Source organism: Hypanus sabinus, chromosome 17, assembly GCF_030144855.1.
Source record: "Hypanus sabinus isolate sHypSab1 chromosome 17, sHypSab1.hap1, whole genome shotgun sequence".
In the NCBI taxonomy this organism is placed as follows: domain Eukaryota; kingdom Metazoa; phylum Chordata; class Chondrichthyes; order Myliobatiformes; family Dasyatidae; genus Hypanus; species Hypanus sabinus.
In genome coordinates, this window is record NC_082722.1 from 39494063 (window position 1) to 39520434 (window position 26372).

Consider the following 26372-nt stretch of genomic DNA (forward strand, 5'->3'; position numbering starts at 1 on the left):
GGTCTTGGCCTGAAATGTCGACTGTTTATTAGATGTTCCTTAGACTGTCCCTTGGATGCTGCCTGTCCTGCTGAGGTTCTCCAGCATTTTGTGTGTGTTGAATGGGGTTGTGTATGGTAGGATATAACTTGAAGCCAAACAAAGGATGACATCCTGAACAGCTGCTGCAGTAACTCACCTGATCCACTGAACTTTGCCAGGGCACAATGATATTGGCAACCTGTGGAAGGAGAATCTGCTTGTGCAAGGGATGAGGTATCATTTCCCTGTAGAAGTATAATTGAGGGCAAACACAACCACTTCGCAACTTACAGAGGGGCTTCACCACCAGACCAATGTTGAAAGTGATGGTGGGGACAGAATGAGGAAGTAAGGCACTCAGTAGTAGACCTGGATCCCTGGGCATTGTTTTTTTAAGATAAGTGTTGCTTATATTTTCTCAAATACTGAATAAATAGGTCATAGAACACTACATAACAGATACAGGCCCTTTGGCCTATGTAGTCTATTCCAAACTAGACAGTTCCATTGACCTGCACCTGGCCTACAGCCCTCCATACAAACCCACATCCCCCCAATCCATGTACCTATACAAGTTCATCTTAAATGTTGAAATCAACCCTGGCAGCTCGCTTCACACTCTCACCGCCCTCTGAATGAAGTTCATCCTGATGTTCCCCTTAAACATTTCACCTTTCACCCTTAACCCATGACCTCTGGTTTTAGTCTCACCAACATCAGTGGAAGAAGTCTGCTTGCATTTACACAACCTATATACCTCATAATTTGTATACCTCAATCTCCTACGCTCCAGGGAAAAAAAGTCCTAACCTATTGAATCTTTCTCTACAACTCAAGTCCTCAGGTCTCATCAACATCTATATAAATTGTCACTGCACTCTTTCAATCTGATTTACATCTTTCCAATACTCCAAATTAGGCCTCAACAACACCTTATACAATTTAAACATAACATCCCAACTCCAGTACTCAGTACATTGATTTATGAAGGATAATGTGCAAAATCTTTCATTACAACCCTAAATTGATTAGTGCCTTAAAGTTACCATTCATTCCCTTATTTCTTTCATCTCCAGTTCCTAAAATGGTGTGTAACAGATTAGGAGAGAAAATAAATCAGCTATGATCGAATGGCAGAGAAGACTCAGTGGACTGAATGGCTTAATTCTGCTCCTACGTCTTGTCAGCATGGCATCCCTAGGGGTTGTGAAGCAAAAAATGTAGAAGCCACAATCTTTCTTTTCAACAAAGCATCCTACTACAGTTATGATAAAAATATTTTAAGGGAAATTGTTATTTGGAATTTGAAGCATAAACAAGTTTAAATTGCAGCTCTTCCTCCAAGTTAGGTTAGCACCATTATTAAACTGATCTGCAAGATCCTTTCCCCTGTATCTGAATATTCTATAGATGGCAAATGGGCTACTACTCAGTTCCATTTTATATTACTCAGAAGCACATTTCCAACTATCTTATGTTTCTAATCATATTCAGTGCCTATTTATAACCAAACAAGCTGGACCTTGTTTAATCCAAGTACCACTGGAAACTGCTTTCATGTACCCATCTAATTCAATACAATCTGTTGACATGAATACTTGTACTTTAATAAAGAGGATCTTTGAATGCTCAAATATGTGTGTCATGACTACAAACATCCACAGAAGAATGGAGGCAAGATGTAATAACTGCCACTTCTCATCACTTCGAAATGAAAGCTTGTGAAAATTCAACCAAGCTGACATGAAAATAACTTCTTAAGGTGAACACACAAAGATAGACAGAAATAGGAATAGGTCACTCTGCTCAACTTTGAATAAGATAGTGGCTGAAAGGCATAACAAACAGCTCATCACTATTTTGCTATATTCATGATTTGCCCTCTTCATTCAAAGCACTCCTACCAACCAAAGCTCTTGAGCAGATGGATGGAAGTAACAACTGTGATTTGTTTCTGCAAAGCATCCAACATCTATTCAATATAAGTAATTACGAGAACTTTGCCTCAAAGTCTGGTTGATGACATTTCCTAATCTAGTCATGCACCTGACTGGAGACCATCAACTACTTTGACAAGCTGGCAAACAGCCATCTGGATTAGATCCCAGGATCCAAATACAGCTAGGATTCCAGGATATTGATGCATCTAATGTGTATTAAGGGCTTGGAATAATACTTCATCTTTGCTGAGGATACAAAGTAGAGTTCCCTTCTACAAACCAGTTTGTATTCCGTGGAGCAAAATTATTACCAGCTTCAAAGCACTGCAAGTTTTCAGCAATGAATCACTTCAGGCACAAAAATGCAGCATATATAAAAGATTACAAAACTCCTTCCATTACAGCAAGTAACAGTAGTGGACGAAAGCCAGATAATTTGATGTGTAAACACTTTTCAGACTCGTGCACCGTATAAGGGTTGATTCCTGGTACAGTTTAAGCTTTATCCTTCTCTCCATGCCTTTGGGATTCTGACGTCATTGACGAGAAAGATGCCAAGCTGTTCAGAAAAGCTGAAGTACTCTACACCCTTGAGTGTCAGAAGGACACTCCAATTCATAATGGGTGAGTGTAGTTGCAATTTAACTATTCAAGATGTGCAGTTCCCTGACAAATTTCCCACCTAGAATATTTGCCATCCTGAGATAGAGTTGAAGATAAATGTTTATACATAAAATTTAAACTTTATTAAAATCAATCTTCTTCCAAGTGTTTCCTTTGATTGACGGTAGTTGTTTGCACTATATGCAATACTTGTCATGTTACAAAACCACTTGTGATTTAATTTATGTACTGAAAAGAGCTTTCAAACTTGACCAATATAAGAGAATTAAAAAAAATTGTTTTTCTATGTAATCATGGATTGAACTATTCTGACCAATTTAAAAAGTCTTTAAAAACTATACTGAATATTTAATAAAAATATTTTATGCCTAAAGCTTGATTTTATAAACTGATCACCAGATATAACCATTTTACATGTGAATGCTGGAACAAGTTCTCAAGTGAAAAATATGAATAGTGGCTCAACTTCAAACCAGCTTTCGTGAATCTCTGCTTATTTTTTCATTAAGGCTTCACGGTAGGCAATAAATCGCCGTAGATTGAGCTTCACGTTGTCAAGGACCAATCGTTGATCTGGAGTAAGGTTACCTTTCACTTCCTTTTGGATCTAAGACAAAAGTTTACAATTAGAGAAATATGATCATGTAAAGTAATTTTTATATTTATGTAAATTTGTTGAACTGTCACTTTACAAAGCAGGATCAAAGTCTCACTGAAAAACACAAGACCTTCGATACTATGTGTATATAATTACAGCTAATGCAATGTGTTTTACAACAATTACCTTCAATTTGAAAACTGGCTGGAAAGACTTCAGAATATGGACCAGCTTCATCTCATCTGCTGCTTTATCTGCCTCTTTTCCATCAGCAAAGACATCAATGATGGCATCCAGGGCTTCACCTACGACGACGAGTGAAGAATCCTTGGTGACTACTTGGAGCAAAAAATTACCCATCATCTGCAATTTACAAACACATAGTATGAAACAAGATAAAATATTTACCAATGATGTTGGCAACTGACATTTTTCACTTGGCTACACAGTGGGTGCATGGCTTCTACAACAGAGATCTGTTTGTATGTTTATATAATTAACTAAGTCAATACAATTTGTTTTAAAATCAGGCACAGAATTACATAAACAGGATATTTTATATAGTATATTATCTTCTGATACCTTGAGAGTTTCAGCTGTGTTATCCACCTTGGAAAGTACATTACCACTAATTCCCATCATGGCAACCACGTTGACTCGAGTACTGATGTTTTCGCATTGGGCTCCTGCTTCACATATCATCATCAGCTGCTCTGCACTCATACATTGCTTTATGATGGAAAAGAAAGGGTTAAAATGAGATGGGTTGTTGAGAAGTAGTTGGGCAAAATATTAACTGGGATATGAATGTTTCTGAGTTATCAGTTGTGCGCAACCTGAAAAGCCAAATCTGCAACTATAATGTTACTGGCCAAGATGAGACAAGCTCAAGAACTACATCACAATATACTATATCTTTCCACCTTAACTTAGTGCATTTCTTTATTATAGTAATCTTTGGTGCTTCATCATTATAGATTTGGATAACATTGTGTGCATTGGTCAAATTCCAGTGGACAGTATTTTTACCTCAGAACCAGGATTTTCTTTTATTTTCCAACTACGACATAGAATCATTTTTGTCTCCATTTGAACACACCTAGCCTAGACAAATTTTAGGAACGTCTGAATAAAGGAAAACAGAGTCCATACTCATTTGGACAAACCCCACTTTGGACTGACCTTAGACATGAAAAATTCAACAGTTTAAAATTATAAAGGGTGTTTAGAACCCACACATCAATTATATATTTATGGTAACTGCAACCTCTTGCAGATTCTTTTGAAACAAACGTTTAAAGACTGCCTTTAAAATGTCAAATATTGTTCAAAAATCGACTGTCTTACTTGAGGAAGATTATGGGACGACATTATCTGCATCGATGATCTAATAGCACTTGTCACGGCCTCTAAGAATTCTGAGTCTTTTGTTATCTCTGCAAATAAAATTAAACAAACAAAATCAAAACCAGTACTACATGACACAAACAAATATAATTACATTAAACAGATGAATTTGAGCTATTCAAATTCACTATAGCATGGATCGCATGCTATACAGTAGATACATTAGGCCAAGAATTTCTGTTTGCTTCCCAGGCAGGTTGATAACAGGAGAGTGCTGTCTTGGCTCTTGAAGAACAATAAGTGGATAAGTTCCCAGAGTCTGATAGAGTCTATCCCAGGTTATTGAGAGAGGCAAGAGAGGAGACAGCTGCGGTTTTGACAAATATCTCTGTGTGGCGACCCATTTCCTAGCGTATCCGAACCGACTCACAATTAGATAGCCTACGGGGGTTTGCGAGCACAGAGCTTTGGAGCCTCTGCGCCATGGGGGGCCGGTTGACAGAGGCTTAAAAGTGAGGCTGAAGTTTTCGAATAAAGTTTTTTCCTTCGACTGCAGTTACCGACTCCGTGTCATAATTTTAGCGCTGCGTGTAGCACACCGCTACAATTGGTGACCCCAACGGTCCAAACGATTTTTGGACCAGAAATGACCGACGCCGCCTCTGTTCATGCGGTTTCGTTGAAACTGCCAGGTTTCTGGACACAGCGCCCGGACCTATGGTTCCAGCAAGCCGAAGCCCAATTCCACGTTCGCCAGATCACCTCAGAAGACACCCGCTACTACTACGTGGTGAGCTCCCTCGACCAGGACACAGCGGCCCAGGTCGCGGAGTTCGTACAGTCGCCCCCGGCAGACGGCAAGTACACGGAATTCAAAGCCCTGCTCCTCAGGACTTTCGGACTCTCACGGCGCGAGCGGGCTGCCCGTTTACTGCACCTGGATGGCTTGGGCGACAGACCTCCATCAGCTTTAATGAATGAGATGTTGTCTCTCGCCGACGAACACTGCCTCATGTTTGAGCAGGCATTCCTGGAGCAGTTGCCCGAGGACATCCGCCTGCTGCTGTCCGATGCGGATTTCAGTGACCCCCGGAAGGTGGCAGCCCGGGCGGACTTGCTGTGGAACGCCAAAAAGGTGAGCGGGGCGTCCATCGCACAGATCTCCCAGCCACGCTCCCAGCTGCAAACCAGTCCAGGCCCGGCCGCAGAGCCCACCAACCCCCGGCCCAATGAACACTGGTGCTTCTACCACCAGCGGTGGGGTGCAGAAGCCCGCCGTTGTCGCCCGCCCTGCCAGTTCCCGGGAAACGCCAGGGCCAGCCGCCGCTGATGGCTATGGCGGCTGGCCATCGGGATAGCCTCCTGTATGTGTGGGATAGAAGGTCGGGACTCCGGTTTTTGGTCGATACTGGGGCTGAGATCAGCGTTTTACCTCCGACGAGTTACGACACCCGCAGCAGGGCACCGGGTCCCCCCCTGAGGGCCGTGAATGGCAGCACCGTAAGGACCTATGGCACCCGCCAGGTGCAGCTACAGTTCGGCTCCAGCCAGTTCACGTGGGACTTCACACTGGCCGCCGTAGCCCAACCGCTTCTGGGTGCGGATTTTTTGCGGGCTCACAGCCTGCTGGTCGACCTGCCCAGGAAGAGACTGGTACACGCCGAGACCTTTCAGACGTTCTCCCTGGGTGCAGCCCAGTTGCTGGCCCCTCACCTCGGCTCCATCACGCTGTCCGACAACGACTTCACCAGGGTCCTGGCGGAGTTCCCATCGGTTCTGGCACCGCAGTTCACAGCAGCCATGCCCAGGCACGGCGTACAGCACCACATCCCGACCCAGGGACCACCCCTCCATGCCCGTGCTCGGCGGCTTCCCCCGGACAAGCTCCGACTGGCGAAGGAGGAGTTCCAGAGGATGGAGGAATTGGGGATCATCCGGCGGTCCGACAGCCCATGGGCTTCCCCCCTGCACATGGTGCCCAAAGCGACGGGGGGCTGGAGACCGTGCGGCGACTACCGCAGGCTGAACGAGGCTACCACACCGGACCGCTACCCTGTGCCGCACATTCAGGACTTTGCGGCAAACCTGCACGGCGCACGGATCTTCTCCAAGGTAGATCTCGTCCGGGGATACCATCAAATCCCGATGCATCCTGACGACGTCCCCAAAACGGCTCTCATCACCCCATTCGGCCTTTTCGAGTTCCTCCGCATGCCGTTCCGCCTGACGAATGCCGCACAGACGTTCCAGCGGTTAATGGACGCGGTGGGACGGGACCTGGACTTCGCGTTCATCTATTTGGATGACATCCTCATAACCAGCGGCAGTCGTCAGGAGCATCTGTCCCACCTCCGTCAACTCTGCGCCCGACTGAGTGAGTACGGTCTTACAATCAACCCTGCCAAATGCCAGTTCGGACTCGATACCATTGACTTCCTGGGCCACAGAATTACTAAAGACAGGGCAACCCCTCTGCCCGCTAAGGTAGATGCGGTCCGCCACTTCCCCCGACCCACCACGATCAAAGGCCTTCAGGAATTCGTAGGTATGGTCAATTTCTACCACCGCTTCCTCCCTTCAGCTGCCCGGATCATGCACCCCCTGTTCGCCCTGATGTCGGGTCCGAGCAAGGACATTACCTGGGACGAGGAGTCTGCCGCCGCTTTCGTTCAAACGAAGGAAGCTTTGGCGGACGCCGCAATGCTAGTACATCCCAGAATGGACACCCCTACCGCCCTCACAGTGGACGCATCCAACACGGCAGTCGGTGGGGTGCTGGAGCAGCTCATCGCAGGTCGCTGGCAACCCCTGGCGTTTTTCAGCAAACACCTGCGACCACCCGAGCTTAAGTACAGTGCTTTCGACCGGGAACTGTTGGCGCACTACCTGGCAATCCGGCATTTCAGGTACTTCCTAGAAGGTCGGCCCTTCACCGCGTTCACGGACCACAAACCGCTTACCTTTGCATTTACGAAAGCATCCGACCCCTGGTCATCCCGCCAGCAACGCCACCTGTCCTACATCTCTGAATACACGACGGATGTCCGGCACGTCTCGGGTAAGGACAATGTCGTGGCGGATGCGCTCTCTCGCCCTACCGTTCATGCCCTTTCCCAAGGGGTAGACTTTGAGGCACTGGCAGAGGCGCAGCAGGCGGATGAGGAGATTCCGAGTTACAGGACCGCAGTCTCCAGTCTGCAGCTCCAGGACCTCCCCGTGGGCCCGGGTGAGAGGACCCTACTCTGTGACGTCGCCACCGGCCAGCCCCGTCCAGTCGTCCCGACAGCATGGCGGCGCCGCGTTTTCGACTCCATTCATAACTTGGCGCATCCCACCATCCGGACAACTGTCCGGATGGTTTCCAGCAGGTTCGTTTGGCACGGACTCCGCAATCAGGACAGTGAATGGGCCAGAACGTGCATGCACTGCCAGATGGCCAAGGTGCAGCGGCACACCAAAGCCCCACCGCAGCAGTTCCATCCCGCCCACCGGCGTTTCGACCACATTCATGTGGATATCGTGGGCCCCCTGCCAGTGTCGCGCAGAGCGCGTTACCTCCTGACTATCGTGGACCGGTTCACAAGATGGCCAGAGGCGGTCCCGCTCACCGACACCACCTCCGAATCTTGCACCCGAGCCCTGATCGCCACCTGGATATCTCGCTTTGGTGTACCGGCCCACATTACCTCCGACAGAGGCGCCCAGTTCACCTCCAGCCTGTGGTCAGCTATGGCCAGCCTTTTGGGGACTCAGCTGCACCACACAACTGCCTACCACCCACAGTCGAACGGGCTAGTGGAGCGTTTCCACCATCACCTGAAATCGGCCTTCATGGCCCGCCTGCGAGGAGCCAACTGGGCGGACGAGCTTCCCTGGGTCCTACTCGGCATCCGCACAGCGCCCAAGGACGACCTGCACGCCTCGTCGGCCGAGTTGGTATACGGCGCGCCCCTGGTCGTCCCCGGGGAGTTCCTACCAGCCCCACGGGGGCAAGAGGAAGAACCCGCAGCAGTCCTGGGCAGACTTCGCGAGAAGCTCGGTAACCTGGCCCCCATACCCACTTCACAGCATGGGCGGCACCCGACCTGCGTACCCAAAGACCTACAGAACTGTAAGTTTGTGTTTGTACGAAGGGGCGGGCATCGGCCACCGCTGCAGCGGCCATACGAGGGGCCGTTTATGGTGCTCCGGAACAACGGGTCCACGTTCGTGCTGGACGTTGGGGGGAAGGAGGAGGTTTTCACGGTGGACCGCCTCAAACCGGCCCATGTGGACCTGGCGCAACCGGCCGAGTTTCCGGCGCCTCGGCGCAGAGGCCGACCTCCCAAGCAGGTTCTGGCCCAGACTGTGGACATTGGGGGGGTGTATCGCCGGTTCTGGGGGGGGTTATGTGGCGACCCATTTCCTAGCGTATCCGAACCGACTCACAATTAGATAGCCTACGGGGGTTTGCGAGCACAGAGCTTTGGAGCCTCTGCGCCATGGGGGGCCGGTTGACAGAGGCTTAAAAGTGAGGCTGAAGTTTTCGAATAAAGTTTTTTCCTTCGACTGCAGTTACCGACTCCGTGTCGTAATTTTAGCGCTGCGTGTAGCACACCGCTACATATGTACCATTTGTTATCAAAGGCAAGGATCCAGAGAGCTGGAAAATAGACAACAATGTTCCTATGTTTAAGAAAAGTAGGGACAAACAAGGAAATAGAAGTCTGTGAGCCTTGTATTAATGGAAAGGAAACTACTGGAGACATTTCTTTGAGGTGGGATCTAGGGATAGTCAGTGTGGATGTGTGCTGAGGTGTTTGTACCCAACTTTTGAGGAGGTGACAAAAACGATCGATGGAAGGTGAGGCAGTGGATATATATGTACTTCACTGGAGTTTCCAACAAGGTCCCTCATGCTAGGTTGGTCCAAAAAATTAAAGCTCATTGGATCCATGGAATCTTCGTAGAATGGATTTTAAAATTGGCTTGGGCACAGAGGAGAAGGTAGTGATGGAGGATGTTGTTTTGACTGGAGGTGCATGAACAGTGATGTAACAACGCTGTGACCAGGGTCCTGACAAATTGCATAACTAGGGCTGTGGATAGGGCTTTAAAATAAAAAGTAGAGGATTGAGTTCAAGCACCATTCACAAAACGCTGGAGGAACTCAGCAGGCCAGGCAGCAACTATGGAAAAAAGTACAGCTGACACCTTGACCTGAAACGTCAACAGTAATTTTTTTCCATAGCTGCTGCCTGGCCTGCTGAGTTCCTCCAGCATTTTGTGTGTGTTACTTGGATTTCCAGCAACTGCATATTTCTCTTATTTGTGAAAGGGTTGAGTTTAACAGCTTGGAAAATTATGGATAATGTGAAAAGAGAGTACAAAAGAGGTTACTGAAATCTCCAGAATAAAGAATAAGACTAGAAGTTTAGAAAGGAATTAAAATTTAACTTCAGGCAACATGGAGGCAAAAATTCAAAAGAAGGATGGTGAATACAGAATAGAAGGTGTTATATTTGCATGCACACAGTATATGTAGTAAGTTAGATGATCTTGTAGTGCAGTTAGAAATTGGTAGGTATGGCATGGGCATCACAGAGAGATGGTTGAAAGAAGATCATAGCTGAGAGTTTGACATCCAAGGATACTCTAAGTATTGAAAGGCAGAGAAGGGTGAGTAGCTTTGTTAGTAAATACAATTAAATCAAATTCTTTGAAAGAACTGACACAAGATTAGAAATTGTAGAATCCTTGTGAGAAGAGTTAGGAAACTGCAAGTGTATAAAGATTCTGATGAGAGTTAGATGCAGACTTTCCAGTACCAGCCAGGATGTTGGGTATAAATTACAACAGGAGGTAGAGAAGACATGTAAAAAGAGCAAAGTTGCAATGATCATGGGGGAAGTTCAAAATGCAGTTCGGTGCTGGATCCCAAGAAAAGGAATTAGTTAAATCCCTAAACATGGCTCTTTTGTGCAGCTTGTGGTTGAGCCCACTAGGAAAAAGGCAATCCTGGATTGGGTGTTGTGTAATGAACCGGATTTGATTAGGGATAGGGAGCTTAAGGTAAAAGAATATGATAGAATTCACCATTCAGTTTGAAAGGGAGAAGCTAAAAACCAAATGTGGAGTAAATGGAACTACTGAGGCACGTGAAAGGAGCTGGCCAAAGTTGATTGGAAGCGGACACCAGCTGGGATATGTCCATACCCTTCCATTTTCCTCTCATGCATATACCTAACTAAACACCTTTTACCTCACCTGTGGCTAGAGAGGCTATGAAAATATCAGTCAAGGACCCAACAATCTCTTCTTTTGCCTTTCTTAATGATCTAGGCTCTGAGGGCTTAAACACCTTAATACTCTTGAAGAGACCCAACACAAACTCCCCTTTTACCTTGAAATGCCCTAGCATATCAATATACTTGGCACTGATCTCCCGATCCTCCACGTCCTTCTCCTTGGTAAATAATGATGTACTTGTTAAGGATAATTAATTCTAAAATACTCATTAAAGACCTCACCCACATCTTGCATATCCAAGCAAATGCTCCCCCCTTAATTCCTGAGTGGTCCTACCCTCTCCGTAATTATCCTCTTGCACAATGTATGTATAAAATGCCTTGTGATTCTTTTTAATCACACTAGCCAAGGACTTTTCATGGCCACTCTTGGCTTTCCCAATTCTTTTCTTGAGGTCTTTTCTGTTTCTTTAGAATCCTCAAGGGCTCTGTTTGATTCTAGCTTCCTTACCTTTACATATTTATCCTTTTCCTTTGTAACTAAATTCATCACCTCTTTTGACATCCAAGGTTCTCTTAAATTGCCATCCTTGTCCTTCGTTGTGATCAGAACATACCCGCCCTGGATTCTGTCTTTAAATACCTCCAAATGTTGAATGTGGACTTGCCCAAAACCAGCTGTTCCCAATTAACTCTGTCCAGTTCCTACCTAATGCTCTCATGGCTAAGTACTAAAGACCTGTGCTGATTAACTGGCTGGAGAGTTCACTGAGGACTTTAACCTCTTGCTACAGCAGTCAAAGGTACCCAATTACTTCAAGCAGACTTCTCTTATACTGGTGCCGAAGGAGGACATGGCAACCTGCCTCAATGACTATCATCCAATAGCACCTACATATACAATGATGAAGTGTTTTGAGAGGATGATGATGAAACACAACTCCTGTTTCAATTTGCCTACTGGAGCAACAGGTCCATCGTAAATGCCATCTCATTAGCCCTTCACTCAACCCCAGAACATCTGGACAGCAAAGATGCATACATCAGGATACTCTTCATTGACTTCAACTTCGCATTCAGTACAATCACCTCCTCAAAACTAATCAATAAGCTTCAAGATCTTGACCTCAATACTGCTTTGTGCAATTGGATCCTCCGATTTTCAGAATCCAAATCAGGTTTAATGTCACCAGCATATGTCATGAAATCTGTCGTCTTTGTGGCAGCAGTACAATGCAATACATAATAATAGAAAAATAAAACTGTATTACTGTCAGTGTATACCAAATCTCCTCAAACATCTAATGAAATATAGCCGCTGTCATGCCTTCTTTGTAATTGCATCAATATGTTCGGTCCAGGATAGATCCTCAGAAATATTGACACCCAGGAACTTGAAATTGCTCATTCTTTCCACTTCCAATTCCTCTATGAGGACTGGTGCGTGTTCCCACATCTTACCCTTTCTGAAGTCCGCATCTGTTGCTGTAACACCACTCAACTAGCTTATACATCTTGCTCCTGTACACCCTTCCATCACCATCTGAAATTCTGCCAACAGCTGCGTCGTCAACAAATTTATAGATGGCCTTTGAGCTCTGCATAGCCATGCAGCCACAGGTGCGCCAGTGTTGACTGTTGGCAAGGTGGAGACGTTGTTTCCAATCTACAAAGATTGTGGCCTTCCGGTTAAGGAAGTCGAGGATCCAATTGCAGAGAGAAGCCCAGGTTCTGGAGCTTTTCGATCAGAACTATAGGAACGATTGTGTTAAACACTGAACTGTAGACAATAGAAAGCATCCAGACATAGGCATTTGACCCAAAGCTGCATGAAGAGCCAATGAGATTGCATGACTATAGACGTTATTATGGCGATAAGCAAACTGCAGTGGGCCCAAGTCCTTGCTGAAACAGGAGTTAATTCTCGGTATAACCAACTCTTAAAGCATTTCAACACAGATGTGAGCGCTACTGGACAATAGTCTTTAAGGCAGCTCACCCTGCCCTTCTTATACACAGGCATAATTGTTGCCCCTTTGAAGCAGGTGGGAACTTCCTACTGTAGTAATGGAAAATTGAAAGTCTTTGAACACCCCAGCCAGTTGGCTGGCACAGATTTTCAAGGCCCTAAGAGGTACTCCTTTGGGGCCTATCTCCTTGTAAGGGTTCACCCTCTTGAAAGACAGCCAGGCATTGGTCTCTGAGACAAAGGTCACAGGGTCACCAGGTGCTGCATGGATCCTCGTAGCTGTCATTTTATTCCCCCTTTCAAAGTGTGCACAAAAAGCACTCTCATCTGGGAGTGACGCATCACTGCCGTTCATGATGCTAAGCTTTACATCCTTCAAAGTGATGGCCTGCAAACCCTGCCAGAGATGACGTGCATTTGATTCTGCCTCCAACCTCATTCAGAATTGTTCCTTTGCTCTTGTCATACTTGGTTTTCTTGGACAGACTTGGGTCACCAGACTTGAATGCCGCAGATCTCCTGGTTCATCCACAGCTTTTGATTTGGGTATGTACAGTAAGTTCTCATAGGCACACACTCATCCACCCAGACTTTAAATTAAGTCAGTGACAGTAGTGGTGTACTCATTCAGACCTGAAGATGAATCCCTGAATACTGTCCAGTCCACCAATTCAAAGCAATCCTGTACATCCCTTGCCCATACCTTCTTAGTCCTCACTGCTGGTGCTGCAGTCTACCATCTCTCAGAGAGTAGAAGTACAGAAGATCAGACTTTCCAAAGTGAGGGTATGCTCTCTTGATGGTGGGGCAACAGTGGTCCAGTGTGTTGGTTCCTCTGATACTGCAAGTGATTCGTTGTTAATAATTATTTAGGGACCTGGCCTAGTTAAAATCCCCCAAATGATAGGAAAGGCTTCAGGAAGCACTGTTTCATGCCTGTTTATTACATGGCTCAGTTCGTCCACAGCCTGTTTGACAATGGCCTTAGCTGGGATGTACACCAAGATGATCGCTGGAATCTCACGCGGCACGATGACACTTGATTGTGAGATGTTCCAGGTTGGGTGAGCAGGATTAGGACAGCACTGCAATGTTTGTACACCACAAGGAGCTGATCATAAAACATACTCTGCCCTCCTCTGCCTTTGAAAGGCTCAGCAGTCCTATCTTGGCGGTGTATTGTGAACCCATCAAGCTGTATTGCTGCATCCAGAATTTTCACTTGCAGACCCTAGTAAATTCGGATTAACAACATCTCCTCCACAATCTCCATCAACACAGGTGCACCACAGGGCTGTGTGCTGTGGTGCCCTGCTCTACTCACTTTACACTTAAGAATGTGACTAAGCACAGATCCAATGCCATTTTTGTTTGATAGTGACAACACTGTTGTAGGCCAAATTAAAGTTGGTGCTGGATCAGCATATAGGACAGAGATTAAAAATCTGGCTGAGTGGTGCCACAATAACAACCTCTTACTGGATGTCAGGAAGACCAACAAGTTGATTATTGACCAAAAGTTGGAAACCAGAGGACCATGAGCCAGTCCTCACCAGAGGATTAGAGGTGGAGAGGGTCAGCAACTTTGGATTCCTCAATGTTACCATTTCGGAGGACTTGTCATAGGCCCAGCACATAAGTACAACTATGAAGAAGAAAGCATGACAGCACCTCTACTTCCTCAGGAGCTTGTGAAGAGTGAAAATGACATCTAAAATTTTGACAAACTTCTATAGCTGTGTGGTGGAGAGACTCTCTGCATCATAGACTGGTATGGAAACTCCAAATGCCCTTGAACAGATAATCCTACAAAAAGTAGTGATACTGCCCAGTCCACACGGGTAAAGCCCTCCCCACCGTTGAGCACATCTACACAAAGCATTGTCGCAGGAAAGCAGGATGCATCATCAGGGAACCCTGTCGCCCAGCCATGCTCTCTAATCGCTGCTGCTAAAGGAAAAAAGGTACAGGAGCCTCAGGACTCAGGTTCAGGAACAGTTACAAACCCTTCAACCATCAAGCTCTTAAACCAAAAGGGATAACTTCACAACTTCATTTTGCCCATCACTGAAATGTTCCCACAACCCAAGGACTCACTTTCAAGGTTGCTGCATCTCATGTTCTTGATATTTATTTATTATTTCTTCTTTTTGTATTTGCACAGTTTGCATCTTTTGTACACTGCTTAAATGCCCAAATTAGTCCAGTCTTTCATTGATTTTATTATGGTCATTATTCTATTATGGATTTATTGAGTATGCTCACAAGAAAATGAACCTCAGGGTTGTATATGGTGACATATGTGTACTTTGATAATAAATTTACTCTGAACTTTGAACTTATCCTGCTTCAGTTTTATACTTTCCCACAAGGTCCATATTTATCCACATTTATAGCTACCTTAAAACTTCAGGAGCTGTGGTCACAGTTCCCCAACTGCTCACCCACTGAAAGGTTAGTCACCTAGCCAGGCTCATTAGCCAACACCAGATCCAGTAAAACCCCTCCTCTTCTTGGACTATCTACATATTGATTATAAAAAAGGAACTTGGATGCACCCATCTGAACTTCTTGCACTAAGGTCCTAGCTTATATCAGGGAAGTTGAAGTTCCCTAAAGCAACAATGCTTTTGATTTTGCACATTTCCTTAATCTGCCTGCATTTCTGTTCCTTAATATCCCAGTTGCTATTGGGGGCAGGGGTAGTCTGTAGTACAATCCTATCAGAGTGATTGTAGCCTTCCCTTTTTTGATTCTACTCATACAGAGACAGTGGACGAACCTTCCATTATGTCTTATTTGCATGCAGCTGGGATATTGTCCCTAATTTCTAGCGCAACAACCCCACCTCTTTTACCTCCCTCTCTATTTTTCTAATACATTGAAATCCTGGGACATTAAGCACCCACTCCTGTTCCTCTCTCAAGCACATCTCTGTAATGGCCACAACAATATAGTTCCATGTACTGACCCATGCTCCAAGTTCATCATCTTTACCCATAACACTCCATAAATTAAAACGTATGCACTTCAAATGATCTGTTCCAACTTATATATTATTTTTCTGCCTGTTTTTTTTTTACTGACCCTGACATTGACCTTCCTTCCACAATCTGACCTGGTACTATGGTTCCCATCCCCCCCCACCCCCGCCAAACTAGCTCGAACCCTCCTGAGTAGCAGTAGCGAACCTCCTGGCCTGAATATTGGTTCTCCTCCAGCTTTGGTAACTTTGCAAAGGTCACCCCTGCTCCAGAAGAGGTTCCAAGGATCCAAGAACCTTTTTGGGGGGGGGGGGGGGAAGAAAAGCCTACCTGGGGGAAGAGACAGTGATCGTGCCTCTGGAACAGAGTCTGGCCCCCTGTGGCTCAGGAAGGTAGGGAAAGGAAGAGGAAGGTAGAAATGATAGGGGACTCTAAAGTTAGGGGGTCAGACAGGTGATTCTGTGGATGCAGGAAAGAAACTCAGATGGTAGTTTGTCTCCCAGGTGCCAGGGTCCAGGATGTTTCAGATCACATCCAAGATATCCTGCCAGAGGTCGTGGTCCATATTGGTGCCAATGACATAGGTAGGAAAAGGGAAGAGGTCCTGAAAAAAGACTACAGGGAGTTAGGAAGGAAGTTGAGAAGCAGGACAGCAAAGGTATTAATCTTGGGATTACTGCCTGTGCCATGCGACAGTGAGAATCGGAATAGGATGAGGTGGAGGATAAATACATGGCAGGGGGCAGGGATTCAGATTTCTGGATCATCGGAACCTCTTTTGGAGCAGATGTAACCTGTACAAAAAGGACAGGTTGCACTTGAATCCCAGGTGGACCAATATGCTGGCAGGGAGGTTTGCTAAGGCTACTGGGGAGAGTTTAAACTAGAATTGTTGGGGATTGGAACCGAACTGAAGAGGAGGTTAGCTCACAAATAGAGAAAGCTTGTTGACAGAGCGAGAAGTAAGATAGGCAGGTGACAGAGAAGGGATGCGCTCAGACTGAAGGTTTAAGATGTGTCTATTTTAATGCAAGGAGTATTGTGAATAAAGCGGATGAGCTTAGAGTGTGGATCAGTACTTGGAGCTATGATATGGTGGCCATTACAGAGACGTAGATGGCTCAGGGACAAGATTGGATACTTCAAGTGCCGGGTTTTAGATGTTTCAGAAAGGACAGGGAGGAAGGCAAAAGAGGTGGGGGCATGGCAATCTGATCAGAGGTAGTGTCATGGCTCCATGGACGGCATGGAGGAAATGCATACTGAGTCTCTGTGGGTGGAGGTTAGGAACAGTCATTAACTCTACCGGGTGTTTTTTTTACAGGCCACCCAATAGTAACAGGGATATTGAGGAGCAGATAGGGAAACAGATCCTGGAAAGGTGTAATAGTAACAGAGTTGTCGTGATAGGAGATTTTAATTTCCCAAATATCGATTGCCATCTCCCTAGAGCAAGGGGTTTAGATGGGGTGGAGTTTGTTATGTGTGTTCAGGAAGGTTTCTTGACACAGTATGTAGATAAGCGTACAAGAGGAGAGGCTGTACTTGATTTGGTATTGGGAAATGAACCTGGTCAGGTGACAGATCTCTCAGTGGGAGAGCACTTTGGAGATAGTGATCACAATTCTATCTCCTTTACAATAGCATTGGAGAGAGATAGGAACAGACAAGTTAGAAAAGCGTTTAATTGGAGTAAGGGGAATTATGAGGCTATCAGGCAGGAAATTGGAAGCTTAAATTGGAAACAGACGTTCTCAGGGAAAAGTACGGAAGAAATGTGGCAAACGTTCAGGGGATGTTAGTGTGGAGTTCTGAAGAGGTACATTCCAATGAGACAGAGAAGCTATAGTAGGGTACAGGAACCATGGTGTACGAAGGCTGTAATACTGTCAAGAAGAAATGAAAATCTGACAAAAGGTTGAGAGAGCTAGGTAATGTTAGAGATCTATAAGTTTATAAGGCTACTAGGAAGGAGCTTAAGAAGGAAATTAGGAGAGCCAGAAAGGCCATGAGAAGGCCTTGGTGGGCAGGATTAAGGAAAACCCCAAGGCATTCTACAAGTATGTGAAGAGCAAGAGGAAAAGACGTGAGAGAATAGGACCGATCAAGTGTGACAGTGGGAAAGTGTGCATGGAACCGGAGGAAATAGCAGAGGTGCTTAATGAATACTTTACTTCAGTATTCACTATGGAAAAGGATCCTGGCGATTGTAGTGATGACTTGCAGCAGACTGCAAAGCTTGAGCATGTAGATATTAAGAAAGAGGATGTGCTAGAGCTTTTGGAAAGCATCAAGTTGGATAAGTTGCCAGGACCGGACAAGATGTACCCCAGGTTACTGTGGGAGGTGAGGGAGGAGATTGCTGAGCCTTTGGTGATGATCTTTGCATCATCAGTGGGGACAGGAGAGGTTCCGGAGGATTGGAGGGTTGCAGATGTTGTTCCTTTATTCAAGAAGGGGAGTAGAGATAGCCCAGGAAATTATAAACCAGTGAGTCTTACTTCAGTGGTTGGTAAGCTGATGGAGAAGATACTGAGAGGCAGGATTTATGAACATTTGGAGAGGTATAATATGATTAGGAATAGTCAGCATAGCTTTGTCAAGGGCAGGTCATGCCTTACAAGCCTGATTGAATTTTTTTGAGGATGTGATTAAACACATTGATGAAGGAAGAACAGCAGGTGTAGTGTATATGGATTTCAGCAAGGCATTTGATAAGTATCCCATGAAAGGCTTATTGAGAAAGTAAGGAGGCACGGGATCCAAGGGGACATTGCTTTGTGGATCCAGAACTGGCTTGCCCACAGAAGGCAAAGAGTGGTTATAGACGGGTCATATTCTGCATGGAGGTCGGTGACCAGTGGAGTGCCTCGGGGATCTGTTCTGGGACCCTTACTCTTCGTGATTTTAAAAAATGACCTGGGTGAGGAAGTGGAGGGATGGGTTAGTAAGTGTGCTGATGACACAAACGTTAGTTGGAGGTTTTGTGGATAGTGTGGATATGCAGTCAGAGGTTACAGCTGGACATTGAGAGGATACAAAACTGGGCTGAGAAGTGGCAGATGGAGTTTAACCCAGAGAAGTGTGAAGTGGTTCATTTCGGTAGGTCAAATATGATGGCAGAATATAGTATTAATGGTAAGATTCTTGGCAGTGTGCAGGATCAGAGGAATCTTGGGGTCCGAGTCCATTAGACACTCAAGGCAGCTGCACAGGTTGACTCTGTGGTTAAGAAGGAGTACTATGTATTGGCCTTCATCAATCGTGGAATTGAATTTAGGAGCCGAGAGGTAATGTTGCAGGTCCTGGTCGGACCCCACTTGGAGTACTGTGCTCAGTTCAGGAAGGATGTGGAAGCCATAGAAAGGGTGCAGAAGAGATTTACAAGGATGTTGCCAGGATTGAGGAGCATGCCTTATGAGAATAGGTTGAGTGAACTCGGCCTTTTCTCCTTGGAGCAACAGAGGATGACAGATTACCTGATAGAGGTGTATAAGATGATGAGAGGCATTGATCGTGTGGATAGTCAGAGGATTTTTCCCAGGGCTGAAATGGTTACCATAAGAGGACACAGGTTTAAGGTGCTGGGGAGTAGGTACAGAGGAGATGTCAAGGGTGTTTTTTACTCAGAGAGTGGTGAGTGCTTGAAATGGGCTGCCAGCAACGGTGGTGGAGGCGGATATGATAGGGTCTTTTAAGAGACTTTTGGATAGGTACATGGAGCTTAGAAAAATAGAGGGCTATGGGTAAGTCTAGTAATTTCTAAGGTAGGGACATGTTCGGCACAACTTTGTGGGCCGAAGGGCCTGTATTGTGCTGTAGGTTTTCTATGCTTTCAAACCCTGCCTCCTGCACCAGTTCCTCAGCCACTCATTCATCTGTACTATCATCCTTTTCCTACCCTTACTAGCACGTGGCACTGGGAGTAATCCAGAAATTGCCATCTTGGAATTCTTGCTCTGCTAACACCTAACAGCTTCAAATCCTGCGGCCTCTTTCCTAACTCCCCATACTCACTGCGCAGGACCTCTTCCTGTTTCCTACCAATGTCATTGTTGCCATTGTGCACCACAACATAGCTGCTCCCCTCCCCCTTGAGAGTACAAGACCATAAGATAGAGGAGCAGAATTAGGCTACTTGGTCCATTAAGTCTGCTCTGCCATTCCATCATGGCTGATTTATTATCCCTCTCAACCCTATTCTCCTGCCTTCTCCCCGGAACCTTTATCAGCTTCACTAGCCAAGAACCTATAACTTCCGCTTAATATATACACAGCTGTGAATTTTACAGATTCACCACCCTCTGGCCAGAGAACTTCCTTCTTATCTCTGTTCTAAACAGACATCTCTGTATTCTGAGGCTGTGCGCACTGGTCCTTGATGGACCCACAATAGGAAACATCCTCTCCACATCCAAGTTACTTAGGCCTTTCAATATTCAATAGGTTTCAATGAGATACCCCACCCCCTCATTCTTCTAAATTCCAGCAAGTACAGGCCCAGAGGCATCAAACACTGCTCACATGTTAACACTTTCATTTCCAGAATCATTCTTGGGAATCTCCTGTGGACTCTCCAGTGCCAGCAGATCTCATCTTAGATGAGGATACACAAACTGTTCACAATACTCCAGCGGTCTGACCAATGCCTTATAAAGCCTCATTCTTGCTTTTCAATTCTAGTTTTCTCAGAATGAATGCTAACATTGCATTTTGCCTTCCTTAGCACCAACTCAACCTGCAAGTTAACCTTTAGGGAATCCTGCACAGGGACTCCCAAGTCCCTTTGGACCTCTGATTATCGAATTTTCTCCATTTCAAAAATAATTTATGCCTTTATTCCTTCTACCAAGTTGTCTGACCATACACCTCCCAACACTATATTCCATCTGTCAGTTCTTTGCCCCATTCTCCCAAACTGTCAGGTCCTTTGGCAGACTCCGTGCTTCCTGAACACTTCCTGTCCCTCCACCTACCTTTGCATCATGCTGCACATTTGGCCACAAAGCCATCAATTGTCATCCATATAGTTGACATTATGTGAAAAGAAGTGATTCCAATACCAACCAGTGCGAAACACCACTGGTCACCGACAGCCAATCAAAACAGGCCCTCTTTCTTCCACCTTTGTTTCCTGTCAGTCAGCCAATCGTCACACAGATCAGTGTGAAGTGGTTCATTTTGGTAGGTCCAATTTGAAGACAGAATATATTATAAATGGTAAGATTCTTGGCAGTTTCAAAGGTATACTTAATGTCAGAGAAATGTATACAATATACATCCTGAAATGCTTTTTTCTTCACAGCCATCCATGAAAACAGAGGAGTGCCCCCAAAGAATGAATGACAGTTAAATATTAGAACCCCAAAATCCCTCCCAACTCACCTCTCAGTGTGGAGGATCAGAGAGAACTTTGGGGTCTGTGTTGATAGGACAATCAAACCTGCTGCACAGATTGACCGTTTTGTCAAGAAGGCGTATGGTGTGTTGCCATTCATCAACCATAGGAGTGAGTTCAAGAGCGTGAGGTAATGTTACAGCTATATAAGACCTTGATCAGTCCCCACTTGGAATACCATGTTTAGCTCTGGTCACCTCACTACAGGAAGGATGTGGATACTATAGAGAGATAGAGAGAGTGCAGAGGAAATGTTACAAGGATGTAGCCTGGGTTGGAAGGTGTATCATATGAAAATAGGTTGAGTGTATTTGGCCTTTTCTCCTTGGAGTGACAGAGGATGAGAGGTGACCTGATAGAGGTATATATGATGAGGGCCATTGATCATTCTCGGGGCTGAAGTGGCTAACACAAGAGGGCTTAACTTTAAGGTGCTTGGAAACAGGTACCAAGGGGATATCAGGAGTAAGTTTTTCCACACAGAGAGTGTTAAGTGCATGAAATGCACTGCTGGCAGTGGTGGTGGAAGCAGATACAATAGGGTCTTTTCAGAGCTTCTTAGATAGGTACATGGAGCTTAGAAAAATAGAAGGCTATCCGCTAGGGAAATTGTAGGCAGTCTCTAGAGTAGGTTACATGGTCGGCACAACATTGTGGGCTGAAGAGCCTGTAATGTGCTGTAAATTTCTATGTTCTATCCATGCTAGTATCTTTCCTGTAATACTATGGGCTCATTAAGCAGGCTCATGCATGGCTCCTTGTCAAAGTAAACACTGAATATTCCGCAACTGTTCTGAGACATCCTGGACCTTAGCACTGGGGAGGCAACGTACCATCCTGGCTTCTCTTTCACAGCCATAGAATCTCTGCCTGTCCCCTTAACCATCAAGTCTCCTATTGCTCTGCTTAACTTTACTCTCCCCGCTGACCCTCAGATTCAGCCCTACTGCCACTGGCCTGGCTGCAGCCCGATATCTCATCCTTCCCAGCGATATGCCTATTGCTGAGGGGAATGGCCACAGAGGTGCCCTGCACTGACTGCTTACTTCCCTTACTTCTCCTGGTGGTCACCCATCTACCATCTGAAGCCTGCACTCTGGCAGTGTCCATGTGTCTGTTTAATCCATGAGGATTTCAGGCTCCCGGATGATCCTCAGTACACCCAGCTCCAGTTCCTTGACCTTGTCAGTCAGGAGATGAAATTGGGTGCACTTCCTGCAGATGTAATTATCAGGGAGACCACTAGCTACCACCCTGCCTACACTTGTTACACATTTGGTTCTAAATTCTCAAGCTTAAGTTGTACAATCAAATAAACGACTTCAAAAGTCCCAGCACCCTTGGCCTTTGCCTGTTCTCACTGAAGCCCGTTGAGCCACAGCCTGACCACTAACACTGGCCCACTCACACAATGGCCACTTCGCTTATGTGTTTGCTTCTTTTTATTAGCCCTTGCTAAGTTACTAACTACCCAAGCAATCTCCCACTCCACATGCCCCACTCGCTTTAAAAAACTTGTGTGTAAACTCCACAAGGAACTGTCTCCAACACTCTCTGTGATCTCCCATTCCACAGACAAGTCCCGACAGGCACCTCTTTTTAAACAGTCGCATAAACACAGCAGTGAACAATCTCCAGCACTCTGTGATCTCCCGCTCCGCAGCCATAAGAGGCAAGGATGAAAAAAGCTGAACAAATATTTTGCACCAATCTTCCCTGTGGAAGAGAGCAGCACCATGCCAGAAATTTGAATGCGTCAGGGAGCAGAAGTCAAAGTAGTAGCTCTAACTAAGGAGTTGAAAGACTTGAAGGTAGATGAGTCACCTGGACCAAATAGACTATGCACCAGCATTCTGAAAGAGGTAGCTGAAGAGAGGGTGGAAGCATTAGTAGTGATCTTTCGAGAATCACTGGATTCTGTCATGATTCCAGAGGACTAGTTAATTGCAAATGTCATCCACTCTTTACAAAGGGACCAGAGGCAGAAGACAGAAAATTATAATAGACATAGTTTGCCTGACTTCAGTGGTTAATAATGGACTCCAACATAAGGATGAGGTCTCGGGGTTTTTGGAGAACACAATAAGCTAGAGAACAGGAAAGATGAAAATTCAACTATTTATAACTATTATAACCCAATTAACTTACCTGATTGACAGAAAACAAGTTTTCCAAGATGCTGTGAAAGAGAATGAAGTGCAGATGGTCCACCAAACCCCTCCACATCCAATACCGATAAAAGATTATGCAGGCAGGTCAGGGCTCTACATTGTATCCGCTGTAATCTACAAAAACAATGCAGTGTTCAAGTTTCTAACTAAATACAGTTGTATGCATTAACCCAAGTGCAAGGTTTCTACTTACTTTTCAATCAAATGTCGCCAAGATGGACTTTCCATACATGCATCTACTGTAACTTTGTCTGTGAATTTTGTCTTCTCCAAAACCTACGGATTTATCAATTAAAATAAACATTATCCAAAAGCAGAGGAAACTGTCAGTGCCCAGAGTGCTGTCAAACCCCAAGAAACGAACAATGGCAACTAAAGAACAGTCCAATCTTTGCACAGCACTCTTAGTTTACACTGCAGAATCTCATGAGGACAAGGAGGTGTACAGGGATGAGATAGATCAGCTGATTGAATGGTGTTAGAACAACAACCTTGCACTCAACATTACTAAAACCAAGGAACTGATTGTGGACTTCAGGAAGGGGAAGTCAAAGGAACACACACCAGTCCTCATCAAGAGATCAGCAGTGGAAAGGGTGAGCAGTTTCAAATTCCTGAGAGTCAACATCTCGGAATATCCTGGGCTCAATACGTTGATGCAATCACAAAGAAAACATGTCAATGAGATTTAGTATGTCACCAAAGATGTGAGCAAATTTCTACAGATGTACAGTGAAGAGCATTCTAACTGGTTCTGTCACCATCTAATATGGAAGGGACATTGCACAGGATGAAAAAGCTGCAGAGGGTTGCAAATTCAGCCAGCTCCATCAGGGGCACGAGCCTCCCCTGCCTCAAAAAGGTGACATCCATCATTAACGACCCCCATCACCCAGGACATGCCCTCGGCTCATCGCTACTCTCAGGGAAGAGGGACACACACATACATATACACACTGTATTTTTTTTATTATGTACTGCTGCTGCAATAAACCTCATGACATATGGCAGTGATATTCAAACTGATCCTTTTCTCTATAAATGAGATGCTGGGAGATTTAATCAGTTATAATTTTTGTGGAAAACTCTGGGCTTCTCCCTCCAGAAACTTTCTTCCTCTGACATTCCAGAAACTCTCCAAACCAATCCAGTCATTTAGTTTCAACTGGCTGGATGCATTGATAAACACAACAGGTAGTTTATGGACCCTTTTAAACAGACCAGGCCATTTCCCAGGTGTTTTACCTGGCTGTTCTGCATCATAGCTAATCAAAAAATGAAATTTTTCACTGGTTTTAATCAAATAGATTTTTCTTCAAGGGCAAAGCTCCAGACCTTGGTTCATTATTGTATCAGATATGTAACTCATATGCACAATATACTTACACATTCTGCGAAATCTGAAAGTAGTAAGTTTTGCTTCATCAACTCTACAACTTCTCCATGTGAATATTTTGAAGATTCACACTTGAATAGTAAGTGAGAAACACTAACAAGGTAACAGTTTGATTTTTGTACTGCTAGAATATGCACCCCAGGGAAGAAAAACACATCAGCCCATGCCAACTACATAGTTATGCACAATAACTAATTTGGGGTTACATCACAGGGTAAGGTTTAACAACTCAGGGCAATGTTTGGGGCACCAAAGAGGATGCACTAAAAGGCTTCAGCATCAACTTTATCCTTATTTAAATTTTTCCTGAATCAATCAGCAAACAATGAAGGAACTAAAGCTGACAGATGGTGCTGCCAAACTAATGAATGTTCCTTGTTAATAGCTTCATTATTGTCAGTTAGTCTGACTTCCTGACATACAGCAGTTACACACAGAGATGTTGTGCAATTCTCCTAATCTTCCAATTTCCGAGTTTTGATTTTCAGAAATACTACGATACTGTGCAAAATGTCTTATGCACCTATATATAGTAAGGATATCCAAGACTTTTGTACAGTACTGGAGTAATTCTATGTATTGCACTGTACTCCTGCCTCAAAAAAAATCAAAGTTCATGACCTATGTGAGTTATGATAAGCCTAATTCTGATATGGGTCTCTACTATGAACTGAGAGTGAGAAGAAAGGAGCAGGGAGAGGAGAAATCATAATCAGGAAAAGGAAAAGGGAATGGGGAGGGAGTGGGAAGCACCAGAGAGATATTCTGTAATGATCAATAAACCAATTGTTTGGAAACAAATTACCCCAGGGCTGAGTTTGTCTGCAACCCACCAACCCCACCCCAGCAGTTCTTCTCTGCCATGTGTCTCACACCCCTCCCACGGGGCTCCACCCTCGCCATTCTCAACACCCATTACTCCTGTCAGATTTACAAATTCGCTCTCTGCTCCACATTGACAAAAACGGTGCTGTGCAAGTCTAAGGCATCCAAGCTATATTTATATGCCTTTAACTTCTGAACAGTACTGTAATTATTGCCAGCTCAACTACATCTTACATTTGTACATATCTCAGCAAGAGTCTTTGTTTGCTAAGAACCACATTTTAAATACATCTCCAGTGAATCTATCCAACGTAAGATATATTACTTTTAAATGTGGTTAATTGGCATTGATTAAATATCATGTTTCAACAGCTCTGTGTAAAATTTAGTAAAATAGCAAAATGTATTTTCACAATTGTTTTACAAACTGCCATGTAGATCTCTTAAATTTCTGACGCTATAAAACATAAACATGCCTGCGTGTAACCTCATATTCTCTCAAGATGTTATTTCTTTGAAAAGGTAAAAAATCTTTGTAATAGTAAACATTTAAAACACTTAGCAGTATAGACAACTAATAATAAAGTACAGAATAATATACACAATAATAATTTACCAATTTGCAATAACGTGTAATAATAATGTATGAAATAATAAAACAATGACTATTGTACTCTGTTGTGTGTTCTCCTGTTGCATATGCTTATTACGTTTAGTAGGGAAGATTTTCTGTAGTGATCCTTATGATAGTGGAACAGAACAAGTCCATTCGAAAGGGGACTCTGTTGCTTATTCAGTAGGTCACGGAGAGGATGTGCCTGATTGTTCATAATGGAAAATTACTAAATCTTTTTTTTAAGTTTAAATTGCTA

At 44.7% G+C, this 26372-nt stretch overlaps 1 protein-coding gene across 3 annotated transcripts in view; it reads right to left on the reverse strand.

Annotated features, from left to right (window-relative positions):
* Positions 1-2684: 2684 nt before the first annotated feature.
* The window catches only part of heatr3 (HEAT repeat containing 3), a 61797-nt gene continuing 38109 nt past the window's right edge, over positions 2685-26372 (reverse strand). For 2 of the 3 annotated variants that reach the window (XM_059992887.1, XM_059992890.1), the window contains 6 exons: positions 23473-23555; positions 23257-23393; positions 4531-4619; positions 3766-3912; positions 3370-3546; positions 2685-3192 (listed from right to left, as the gene is read on the reverse strand). In XM_059992887.1, coding sequence (XP_059848870.1) covers positions 3079-3192; positions 3370-3546; positions 3766-3912; positions 4531-4619; positions 23257-23393; positions 23473-23555 — 747 coding nt within the window. In that variant the 3' untranslated portion in view covers positions 2685-3078. Of the gene's footprint in view, positions 3193-3369; positions 3547-3765; positions 3913-4530; positions 4620-23256; positions 23394-23472; positions 23556-26372 lie in introns of those variants that run through there. The other variant, XM_059992889.1, reaches the window with a different exon arrangement.